We start from the raw sequence: 12,302 nt of genomic DNA, 5'->3' as shown, positions 1-12,302 counted from the left end.
TTTTTTTTTTTTTTTTTGTGTTTTTTTAAAATTGCTTAGCCCCCCTAATTGGAACCAAGCCAGCTGATACAGATGGGGTGTTACAAAACAGAGCCAAAAGGCAAGAGCACAAGGAACAGAGCTATGTATAACCCTGACAAAGTTAGATGGAGTGAAGGTGGGGAAGAGGGAAAGGCAGAGCATGGCAGGCTGCTGCCCCTGATGCTGAGAGCAAGGACGTGATCATTTGGCAACAGGATTTGGAGCTGATCGACTGGCGCTATCCAGCAGGCAGATAAGGCTCTGTGGCTGTCAGCTTAACTCTGCCGTTTATTCCAGTGCTGGAGGGAGTTAAATAGAGCACACGGAAAGCCTGCTGCTGGGGAGTGAAAGTCAAGGAGGGAGAGGGAAGGAAGAGGCTGGAATTGGGCAGTGTCCGGGGAGTCGGGTGGAAGTGGCTGCAGGCAAAACCCTTCCAGGTAAGTGCCTGCAGCTTTTCATCCTCCTTTTCCAGATGGACAGGCGGGGACAGGAGACTCCAGGGGTGGTGGCATTTAGGATGCAGACGTTTCTCTGGGGGAGGCTGAAAGTCTCCTCGGTCAGGTCGAGCACAAGCACCGAGTGGGGACAGCTATTTGTTGCAGCTTCTCCTTCAGTGGGGGCTGCAGGGGAAGGGCTCCAGCTCGGTTTGGGGAGTGGGGGGCTGCAGCGGATGAAGGCTGAATGGGTCTCTGTACCATGAGAGGTATTTGGTGCATTGGCATTTAGGTAAATGATCTAAATAGCCTTGCAAATGTGCTAGTCTAGGCACTGAACCTGCTGATAATTTTCATCAAGATGCTAATTTTAATATTTCCTGGTGGTTTACATTCCCATATAAAATAAATGAGTCTGGGAGCCTGGGGGAGGGTAGGCACTTGGCACGTGTGTGGGGAGAGTGTCCTGGTGGCAGTGCAGCACCCAGCTAAAATAGCCACCGTGGATGTTGTCAGAGCCCCTCAGAGGGGATGGAGAACGGCTTATTTCTGTACTCTGGTTGAAATGTGTCCATCTAATAACTGCTGCTGTGACTGTGGGTGGCACGTCAGGGAGTACGCAGGGGGACAGAAGGGTTTGTGGTGTTTTCATTTTTCCTGCCTCCTTGCATCCAAAAGGGAAGCGGGAGGGAAGTTGAAACCTGTTGTCAGTCACTTATTGTCAGGGGAGAGTTTATGGTCTTTGGATTTCTAATTAGACTGAGGATTTTTCCTTCTACTAATTAAGATGCAATTCCTCTCTTTTCAACACTCCCACTCAGTCTCCCCCGCCTCAGGTCCTTCCTTCTCCCTCTCCTCCGAGGCTCGCTCGCTCTTCAGCTCCTGCAGTTGCTGCAGTGGGAAATCCCCAAGCTGGAGCTGTGCTGCTCCAGCCACCACATCCATTTTACCTTAAAACAGACAGGAAGTGCTGGTAGGGAATACGGCATGGGGGGGTAGAGAGGGGGGATGGAGTTGGGGGGAGGAGGAGGAGGAGGAGGAGAGGGGAGAGAAGCAGCTTGGCAGCCTCTGGTACCCAGCTCTCAGACAGCCCGAGCCGTGCGTCAGGCTGAGGATGCACAGGTGGCACCAGCCTGCGTGGAGGTGACAGGAATGAGCCCCAGTCTGCTGCCCTGGCAGGGTCACCTTAGCAATTCATCAGGTTAACCTTGAGCATGAGGCCAGTGTAGCTACCACAGCAGGCTATTCAAGCACAAACTTCTTTCTGGCACTTAGGTGAATCAGGTTTTATTTCTGCACCGTGAGGTTCAAAATGAATTAATGTTGTGCCTTCAACACGCTGCGCCTCCTGAGAAATCCTCCATTTCTCCTCCAAAACAGAAGTGATGCCTCAAAGGCAGAACATTAACTGGGGAGGGGAAAGGACAGCCCTGAGCTCAGCCCTGTGTGCTGCACCCAGGGAAGTGAATCTCATCCGCTCTGCTCTGCTTTCCCTCTCCAGGACCTGGCAGGCACGCTACAAGGTCATTCCCTCTCCCCCTGGGGCCGTGTGCCAGGCTGGCTGTTGGATGTGAAGACACGCTGGAGAAGACCACAATGCTGCCTACAAGTGCTGGCCACCGGTGGAGGAGCAGGTTCCTCATGAGGTGGCAGGAGGCTTGTCGTAAGTAATGCCTGCTCAGGTACCAGCTACAATATTCCTGCTTGCCAAGGGAGAGGGAAGAAAATAGGTCGCATCAGGGTTAAGAACAGGGGAGAGGGACAGCTAAGAATGGAGATGTTTGAACTAATTCCTGATTCCTTTAGAGGCCAAGGCTAGCTGGGAGGGAGAGTGATATTCTAAAGCTGAAGATGGGCTTAAAGTGGGACAGCGAGTGATGATTGCTTCTGAATTCCAGTGGGCCTGGCAGGTGAGAAACAGCACGACAGACACCATCGCACAAAGATCCACCCCAAACACTTCTCAGATCAGTATCCTGTGAGCTGCAGACTCCTCTCTGTGCTTGGGGTTTATACACAGGCTGCTGAGCAAGGCTCCCAGCTCTTCACAGCAAAAGTCATAACAGATTTTAGAAGGAAATGCAGGATGTGAAGGCAGAAATCTCCGACTGGGCACTGCCACATGCAGTGAAAATCAAGGGTAAATAGAGAAGCTCTCTTTCAAATTAAATTGTAAAAGTTCAGCCTGTGCATATTCCCAGTGGGCTGGGGCAGCTGCTGTGGTACCCCTGAGTGCAGAGCAGGGTGATGAGGGGCTTCTGGGAATTTATCTGCATCTCAGAGAAGCATCTGGGGACCACAGCAGAGCAAAAGGGACATGTGGAGAGTGTCCCTCACTACTGCATGCCCAGGCACCAAGTAGGTCTGTGGTTTGTTTCCCTTGTTCCAGTCCTCCTGGTCACGTTTGGATCTGCAGCTGTAAGAAGCTGGGGGAAGTATTTCCTTCTCCAGAAAACAAACATCTTTGTAATCCATCCTCACAGACTAGACTGTGTAAATTATTGATAATGAATGCTACTGAATCTTGACTTAATCTGATATGCCTGGATCAGCTTTCTGCCACCTTCTAGAGTCACCAAACACCCCACAAAGTAACTTGATCTTCCTCAAACACAAAAACACTTGTTATCCATCCTTCTGCAGGGCTGGAGGACAGCTTCAAGTTCTGTCTATTGTTTCCCTGCCTCTCTTTCCTGTAGAGCTGCATCTTAACCAACGCAATGAATTCCCTGGCCTCAGCTCACATCCTCATGGATGCACTTCTTGCAGGGAAAGGAAAACGAAACCTCTTTTCTGTATGATTTTACTAAAATATTTCCAAAAGCATACAGCAATGTATGGGCAACAACAAGACATTTTTGGCATATCCTACATGGCTGCAGAAGCTTGGCATAAATCCATTTCCCTAACATAACCACAGCCAGCTGCCTGAGACTTTGTTTCTGCCAGCCACTGCCAGCACACACACTGGTGGAACCCCACAGCCACCCAGTCGGCGCCGCAGGCAGCCAGGCACTGTGAGAGATAAGCCCTGAGCAGAATGCCACCTGGATAGCATTACACATGGGCTGCTCTTGCCTTTCTTGGTGTACAAAGCAGCTGTTATCTCATCATCACAGCTGCCAATCTATTATTAATACTGGGCTTTTGTTAAGCATCCAGGAAAAGATGGGGGTCACTTGAATGACTCATGGCTCTTTCCCTTCCCCACTCTAGCTCCCATTCTTTTAATTCTCTCCCTACAACAAGAGTGGGATGTATTCTGAACAGAATTAAATATCAGCCAGCCAGTCAGTACCTGCACTGCAGTAGTCCATAGGCTATGATCCACTTTCATGGCCATTTCTGTTGTGGGGCCAAGTCTGTGCTTGACAAGAAAGAGGTGCTCTGGGTAAAGATCTGTCTTGCATTTCACCATTAGGATCCATAATTCCCCTTAAAAGAGCACATTTTAAGGGCTGATGTGCACCTGAGATCTCAATTGCAGGATAGTAAAAAATAATTGAGGAACTGGGAAAGATGGATGAAATAAGAGAGAACTGATATATTATCTCTGAACATTTATCCTTTGGTCCTTAATAAAGTCATATAGCTTAGGATTCAAATGGAATAGTTCTCCTTAGACTGCCAGTCCACAAATCTGCCAATTCTCACAAGGATCTCTGGGAACACAAAACCCACCCTGTGCAGGAATATGAAGGCACAACACTATAAGCAAAGTAGCTGTAAAAAATGGGTTGTGGGTCAGATTAAACTCTAGAGAGTGGCACAAGGGAAGAGAGGAAGAGCATGGCTGATTGCAAAGCTGCTCCAGGCAGAGCTTCTCCACAGCATGGGTCTCCTTTGGCTCCCTCTCTTGTGGCAGTCTTTTCACAATTCCTTTAGGATTAAGAAGCAAAACACCTGCTTGTTGGTTCCTTGAAGAAAAGCAGGACAGAAGAACCTGATTGCCAGTTCAGAAAGGGGAGACAATAAATGCATCCCCTTTAGCTACCAATCACCCGTAAAAGGACTCTACCAACACAAGTGACTGCCTTCTCTGAAGAGAAGTGAGAAAGGGAGAGGACAGGCATGATGTACAGACAAACCTGCCTCAGTTTTAGTCAAACACTCAAACTTGTCACCTTAAAAACTGCGAGGGAGCTGAATTTGCTTCCCACATTGAAGAATAGTGGAATTCGCTGTGCAATCTCAATTCCACAAAAGGAACTAAGATGAAGGATGCAAATGTTTTACATAGTCTGCTTAAACATAACTCCCACTCCTCTAATGATGAGAGGCACAAAGCTTGCTTTCTTGTTGATAACGCTTCTTTGTCACAAAAATGAGAGTTTGAAAAGCCACTGGCTCCCAGGGAAGGTTGGTAACTATTGCCCTGGCACCACTGGCAGGATCTGGACCCATGTCTGGAATCCAGAGTAGCTCTAAAAAATGCTGATTTGTGGTTTGTTTAACCTTAACTTTGAGATAGTATAGAATAAAGTGTGTGTGTGTGTATGGTAACCCATTTCCTGACACTGCTTTTTTCAGTTACCAGCATCCACTTCTTTTCCTTGTTGCGTTGCTGTGGGCAATTTTGGTCAGAAGTGGTTTAAACTGTTCTTTACAAGTCTGTTGTCTGCCCAATTGGTAACCATGATTTGTGTAGGACTGTAGTCCAGAATGTGTCCAAAGTTCCTAATAAGAACAATTGCTGCATCTGTACCCAGTTACCACCTCTGGATGGGGGTGGTCACTGGCCACTCAGAGATACTTTTGGGGCTGTTGCCATGAGATTTAGAAACTGTTTTGAGAGCAAGTATCAGGTGACCAGTTGTTACTTTTTAGCAGTTGTCTTGGTCATGCCTTTGTAATGTGATGAAATTCATTAAAAAGTGGACAGAGGGCCCATATGACACACTGTGAAAATGGTAAGCAAACAATGCTCTGATTTAGAGTCTTAGATCTGAGTCTTATCTATTGCAAATATTAGGATTTAAACTGCAGGAGCACACCTGAAATGCAGGTTGTTTCATTTTCATTTTTCTTAAAAGCTTTTTAACAACGCATCTGTTTCTGAAAAATTGGAACTTCTTAAATATACTTGGTCCCTCCTCTCTCTACCCTGCTTAGAAAGAGCTGTCCTCTGTCAGAGGTGACACCTCCCACCTCTCTCTGCTCCATCCTCCTCTGACAGGTACCAGTGCTCCAGTATCTGTCAGCAAAGTCCACTGGGATGCACTGCCCTGACTTTGGTGTGAAACTGGAAGGATATTTACTTGCTTGCTCATTAAAAAACAGGCTGAGAGGAAAGTCAGGGTGCAGGCCAGCGCATTGCAGTGAGGAGCCCTGCTGGGAGGGCTGTGTTGGAGTTGGTGGTGGGTGAGGATGGGAAAGCACTGATCTAATCCATGCCCTCTTCCTTCCCTGCTTTTCACCTTCCAGTGCTTGGCTGCTGGCTCTCACTGTGTGCTGCTGAGTCCTTCTTTGCTTGTCCATCCTCCTGCAAGTGTAACAGTGGCAACCTGGAAGTGGACTGTAGTGGCTTGGGCCTCTCTTCCATTCCCTCAGACATCCCCACAAACACCAGGACCTTCCTCTTTCTCAACAACAAACTCAGCATCCTGCCAGGAGCAGTGTTTTCCAACCTCTCTGCTCTGCAGAGGCTGGATCTATCCAACAACTTCTTGGACCAGCTCCCTCAGAACATCTTCAGTGACCTGGGGAACCTCACAGAGCTCCAGCTGAGGAACAACAGCATCCGGGCCTTGGACAAGGACCTGCTGCAGCACACGGCCCTGCTGCGCCAGCTGGACCTCTCCATCAACGGCTTGGCCCAGATCCCTTCGGGCATCTTCGACGACCTGCCTGCTCTCCGCTCCCTCTCCCTCAGGTCCAATCGCCTGCAGAGCCTGGACAGGGTGACCTTTGAGCCTCTAACCAGCCTGCAGCAGCTCCAGGTTGGGGATAACCCCTGGGAGTGCGACTGCAACCTCCGAGACTTCAAGCACTGGATGGAGTGGTTCTCCTACCGAGGTAGGTGCTCGCGCTGCGGGAGGCAGCTGGAGGAGTGCTGGTCTTCCAGGAAAGGCAAGAAAAGGCAGGCAGGGAAGAAACAAGAGCAGGTAGAGCTGGCAGGTCAGGCTGACCTGAAGGAGTGCTCTCAGCCAAAGAGCATGAGGAGGCTACAATTCAGTGCCCCTGCACCTTCACTTAGCAGCACTGCCAGTCTGTGAAGCCCTCAGCAACCCTAGATCTCCTATTTTCTTGTTTTGTTCCTAATCTGAACTATTACCTGGTTTTTTTAGAGTCTTGAGAGAAGAAAGAACTTTCCTCAAATGACATTAAAATTTTAGGATTATGAATTCACCTCACTCTTTTTGCCTAAAGAGAAGAAATGCATTTCACACTTGGAAATAACCATCCCATTCTCTTGCTTAAGCTGAGAGAATTAGAAGTCAGATTTGGCTGTAAAGCATCAGGTTTGCTGCCAAAAAAAGAACCTTAGGAAACAGTGACACTTAGGAAAAACACTGCAACTCATATTGGAGAACCCAACCTACAGCACAAATTAACAAGCCAGGCCCCAAGTCAGACTGCCTTATGAAATCATCATTTCAAACTGAGCAGTTTTTGACAAGTTCGTATTTCCAGATTTTCCTTGAAACACAGAAGACTAGGAAGGTACATCACTTAGCAGGAATGCTGATGGGATGACATGCTTTCAGGAGCTGCAGCTCTAAGAAAGATGGCACATTTTACAGGAGTGAGGATTGAAGGCCTGACCTTCTGTTTGTGGAACCAATGAGTAGGAAAGGGTCTCAAATCATGCGGATAGCAACAGTCAGCTGTCACATCCCTGCTGATCACAGCCATGCTGCAGGGAGATTATCTCTGCCTATGGCTACACTGCAGTCTGAAATATGCATTTGTGTGAGCAGAATCAAACAAGCACACGAGTGCCACTTTCCACTTTTTTTTTGGATTTGTTTTCTTTCTTGACTACAGTATCACAAAGTCAGTGGAAAGCATGCAGACATAACTTTGTTTTTTTTCCCTCCCCTTCCAAGGAAATTGCCCAAACTCGCTGAAGCATTTGTTTCAACATCTGTCACTGTTTTCACAGAGATGGATTAGTTGTCAGAAGATGGGATGTATATCTGTTGTTTTTTTGAAAAGGTACAGCCTGGTGCTATCTTTTTGCTTTAATTTCTCCTTTTCTAAAGTGGTTCTGCTGAGACTTACATAACTCACTAAACAGTATGAGGCTGACTTAAATGGTTTCAGAGGGCTTTCATGTCTTGGCCTATGCAGATACCAGGCAGCAGGAGCTCAGTGCCAAACCCAGCCTAGGCAGAGGCATTCTGGCCAGCTGACACGGCTGAAGCTTCTGCAGGGAAAATACTTGGGCAGTGTGAATGGAGGCTCATGAACTCACCCCAGCTGAGGATCTAAGCCTGCTGTCTCTGTGTGGGGATGGGGCTGTGATTGACTCCTGTTATCTCTGTTGGAACAGGTGGGAAAATCGACCAGCTGGCCTGCACCTTGCCCAAGGAGCTGAAAGGAAAGGACATGCGAATGGTGCCCATGGAGATGTTCAACTACTGCTCCCAGCTGGATGACGAGAACAGCTCCACAGTGCTGGACAATACTGGCCCACCTTGCACTAAAGGAAGCCCTGCTCCTTCCAAATCTAAATCAGGCCCAGAAACAGAAGTGGAGCCCAGTGTGGGATGCCCTCAGAAACAGCGGTACAGGCCTGTGAGCGTGCGCCGGGCCATTGGCACTGTGATCATTGCGGGCGTGGTTTGTGGCATCGTTTGCATCATGATGGTGGTGGCTGCTGCCTATGGCTGCATCTACGCCTCCCTCATGGCCAAGTACCACCGGGAGCTGAAGAAGAGGCAGCCGCTCATGGGGGACACAGAAGGAGAACATGAAGAACAAAAACAAATCTCTTCTGTGGCGTGAAACCGTTCTAGGAAGGAAGGGACAGCGATGAAAAAAGGTACCTGAGAGCAGTCAAGCATGGGGTCCTCCCAAAATACATCTTCCCAGACAGACTGTGCTATTGCTCCACTCACCCAAGTAGTACAACATGCTTCTGGGGGGTCAGGGCACCTGGCTCAATTTCTTTTCCTCTGCCCCAGGCCCATTTTGTGCCCTTTCACCCTTGGGCCCTCCCAGACAAATAAAGTAGAGTCAGACCTCGAGTGCTTGCTGTGCCTCATGCCCTTGCACAGAGCTTCCCTCACATGCCTGCTGCAAAGGCAGCTGGCACCTTCTGGGAACCTGTGTCATCCTCTCAGCTTTGGCCCCGAGTCGTCCTGTATCCTGTCGAGAGCTGTCTGCAAACAGAGAGCAGCTGTGTGAAAGCCCACGTGGGGAGCAGGACACCACAGGTGTCCATGCCTCACCCTTAGGTCACTGCTGTTGTGTGACACTAAGTTGCTGCCTACCCTACAAATCAGTGCTGCCAAGATTACATCAGCAGGGAGGCAAGGTCCCTACGGTAGGGCAACAGTCAGTGGGAGACTTCCCTCCTCACTTTTAGAGGTGGAAGGATACCTGGATCACCCTAACACGCTGCCAGGGAGCACAGTGCCCCTCTTTTTGCCTCCTGGCCAAGTCCAAACCTTTGAGCTGACACACGTGTCACCTGCTGCAGGTGCACAGGCACAGAGCCATCCTCCTGTACACACACACACACACTGACTCCTGATCCCGACACGCACACACAGAGCCAGCCCCGGTTCCAGGCATCCAGGCACCCCACCTGCACATGCAGAGCTGCCACTCATGCCCATGCTGACCTGCCCTCTGCATGCAGCCATGGATACATCCAGCCACTTTACCTTACCCTCATCATAGTAGTGCGTATCACCTTCTGCTTCAGACAAAAAACATGCACACGCCACTGAGGAGTAACAAACACATCTCAGCCATAGTGCAGAGCCAGTGGGAACTGGCAGGAGAGGATGGAGAGAGGAAAAGTTACTGAGATTACAGCACCAGCCTGTGGAAATAAGTACACAGCATGAAAAAAAAAAAAAGAAGGTGCATTCTTATCTATTTTATGTCTTCTCTAATAAATGGAGAGGGAAAGGATGTGAAGCCTCCATTTAGACACGTTTGATTGGCAGATCAGAAGTGGGTCATCAGGAAAGACTAGAGGAGGAGGTGGCTTACCAGGAGTGTAAGCCCTGCTGAGTAGTGTGAGCCTAGGAGAAGGTGTCAGGGGAAGAAGTCACACAACCCAGGAGCTGCCATGGCTGGCACAGGGGCCAGCACGGCGTGTGGAACAGGGTGATACAGCCGGGGTGACCAAAAGGAGTGGGCAGAGCTCTGGAGGGTCTTGAGGTGAAGGCTGGAAGTTGGAGCACAGCGTGGCACGTGTGGGAGAGCCCAGGAAGGCAGCAGGGCCCACATGCACTCCCTTCACCATCACTGAGGTGTCCAGTGACACCTGCAGCTGCGCCCCAGTGTGCCACACACACTGCCGCTGTCACGTAGGGTGACTTCCCCCAACCAGGTTTTAAAGCCCTCAGACTGCAGTGCCTCCTATTAGTCTTAGCTCATTCTGACCTGACAGGGTAAAAAAAAAAAAAAAAAAAGTGAGAGGAGAAAAAAAAATATGAAAGGAACTCAACATAAGGACTCATTTTGTATCACTGGAAGTGGGATAAAATGCTGTCTCCAGGGGAGAGCGCGCATTGCCATGGTAACCTGCTCTAACCCGTCACAGTGGGTATTCCTGGGCGAGGAGGATGACACCAGAGGTCGTGCATCCACAGTGCCTGTGGATGGTGTGATCCCTGCCATCAGGAAAGAAGCTGGCAGCCAGCCCAGCTTCACGGGGTGTTTCACTAGAACCTGTGCTCGGAGCCCTGCGAGCTCTGCAGGTGGACCCTGCCAGGGCACGTCACCTCTCCCACCTGCTCCATCTGAATCCCAGTGCCGTTGGATGTCTCCCAGCCCCCTGCTCGCTGTGATGGGATCCCTGTGGAAGTGATGCACGCCGGCTCCTCGCTCCTTCTGCTCCCAGACAGGGGGCTGAACCCACCCGTGGGCACGCGACATCCTTAATCAAAGCCTGGAGTGGCAAAATCCCTCCTGGTCTACCCAGGGCCAGCAGAGCCCAGGAGGCAGGATGCTCTGGACTGTTTTAGCGTGACTTCCCTTCAACACAGGGATGCATGGGGCAGAGGAGGATGTTCTTCAGGGAAGCAGAAGACCAGGCTGCCACGGAGGAAGAACTGGGAGAAGCAGTCAGCCCACCCACCAGTGTGCGCACACGCTTTCCCCCCGCTTCCAGCACACCGGGGGGAAGAGGAAGAGAAGGAGGGGGGCTGGTGAAATGTGAGGAGGAAGGACTCTTCCCCCATGCACTGTACAGCCACTCCAAGCATCCCATCTGCTCCAAGTGTAGCCCGCTCTGAAGGGCAGAACTGGTGCACTGCAGACTCCATGTGCGTGTTACTGCTGCTCCACATTCCCAGCAAGCCAGGACCAGACTCTGCCTGCTGGATCCAAACCTCTCCCCAACCTCCCTCTCAGGGGAACCTCTCCCTTTACCATACTGGACTCCGCAATCATACTTGAAATGGGACTTGAGTCAGAGTGGTATATTTATAGATCTATATTTTACTTGCATCAAATAATGGTGACATATTGCACAAAACAAATGGGATCTATATATGTGTGTGTGTGTGTGTGTGTGTGTGTGTGTGTGTGTGTGTGTGAGAGAGAGAGAGATAAGAGAGAGACTGTTTTTAAGGGAATAGACTAGAGGTGAAATGAAATGGGAAGAAGGTAGGGGACAATGCAGGGGTTGAGGGTGTGAAACCCTCCTTTCCCTGCACCTTCCCTGTGACTTCCTCCTGCCCTGACCAATTTTAATTTGTTGCTAATAACATTTTCTATATTCTGTGTTGTGGGGCTGGTGATGACCTTGCCCATCCTTTCCTTTTTTTTTTTGTTTTAATTTATACGACAGAAAGTCTGGATTTATCTCAACCCTAGACAAGGGACTGCTATGTTTAGAAAGCCACCCAGGAAAGGAGAAGACAGGAAAGGGGAGAGCTGAGTGTTGCTGGGAAACACGAAGGCTGGCTATGAGGAGTCCCTCTGGAAAGCAAATACTGTGTTTGGCAGGATGAGGACCTGTCCTTTTGCGTGCGGAGAAGAGCAGCAGGGCTCAGGGGGAAGTGCCCTCTTCACGGCACCGCTTCCAAACGGGCTGTCTCTCCTCTCCCCAGCACACCTGGAGATCAGGCTGCCCTGCTGTGACCTGGTGTGTGGGGAGCTGCAGGCTTGGGGGATCCCCCTGGATGCACCCTTTGCTGCAGGCAGCTGCTCCAGGGACACGTGTGGGTGCCTGCCCTCAGGAAAGGGTCTTCTGGGGCCAGCAGGTCCCTCACAGGTAGGGCCACCAGGAACAGCCCTCCTGCTCCCCTTCCCCACACACCCACCTGTGGGACAGGCAGGCACATCCCTTGCAGGGAACAGATGGCACTTGTCATTCCTTTTTTCTTTTTTGTTACCGTTTGATGGAGAGCGACAAGATTTTCTAAAATGATTGAATGGAGGTTTCTTTGGCATGAGACAGAAAATTTTTAAAGGTATATTATATTTCTGGCTTGTTGTTACAGAATAATAATAAAGAATGTATTTTCCTATGCTCCTTCTTGTTTAAATGAGATCTCTGGTAGCACCATTCACTCTTTCCCTATACCCTGCAGAAGGAAACACCACGGGGACACAGCCAGCCAAAGGAGAAAGCCCCTCAATTCCCACAGATATATTCTTGTCTGCTGTTTGAAGCTGGAGTGAGAGTGCACACACACTCTATCAGTGTGAGTCAGGGGG

The 12,302-nt window shown here is 49.8% G+C and overlaps 2 protein-coding genes across 4 annotated transcripts in view; one reads left to right on the top strand and one right to left on the bottom strand.

Moving 5' to 3' along the window:
* Positions 1-12,117, top strand: part of LRTM2 (leucine rich repeats and transmembrane domains 2) — a 22,729-nt gene extending 10,612 nt beyond the window's left edge. The window contains exons 1-5 of one of the 3 annotated variants that reach the window (XM_015627812.2): positions 113-458; positions 1,277-1,428; positions 1,957-2,118; positions 5,880-6,470; positions 7,951-12,117. In XM_015627812.2, coding sequence (XP_015483298.1) covers positions 2,052-2,118; positions 5,880-6,470; positions 7,951-8,405 — 1,113 coding nt within the window. In that variant the 5' untranslated portion in view covers positions 113-458; positions 1,277-1,428; positions 1,957-2,051 and the 3' untranslated portion in view covers positions 8,406-12,117. Of the gene's footprint in view, positions 1-112; positions 459-1,276; positions 1,429-1,956; positions 2,119-5,879; positions 6,471-7,950 lie in introns of those variants that run through there. The other 2 variants (XM_015627811.2, XM_015627810.2) reach the window with 2 other exon arrangements.
* Positions 1-12,302, bottom strand: part of CACNA2D4 (calcium voltage-gated channel auxiliary subunit alpha2delta 4) — a 121,146-nt gene that overhangs the window by 37,549 nt on the left and 71,295 nt on the right. The gene's annotated exons all lie outside the window — the stretch shown is intronic.

This window comes from Parus major, chromosome 1A, assembly GCF_001522545.3.
Source record: "Parus major isolate Abel chromosome 1A, Parus_major1.1, whole genome shotgun sequence".
NCBI lineage: Eukaryota > Metazoa > Chordata > Aves > Passeriformes > Paridae > Parus > Parus major.
This window is presented reverse-complemented; position numbering and strand designations above follow the sequence as displayed.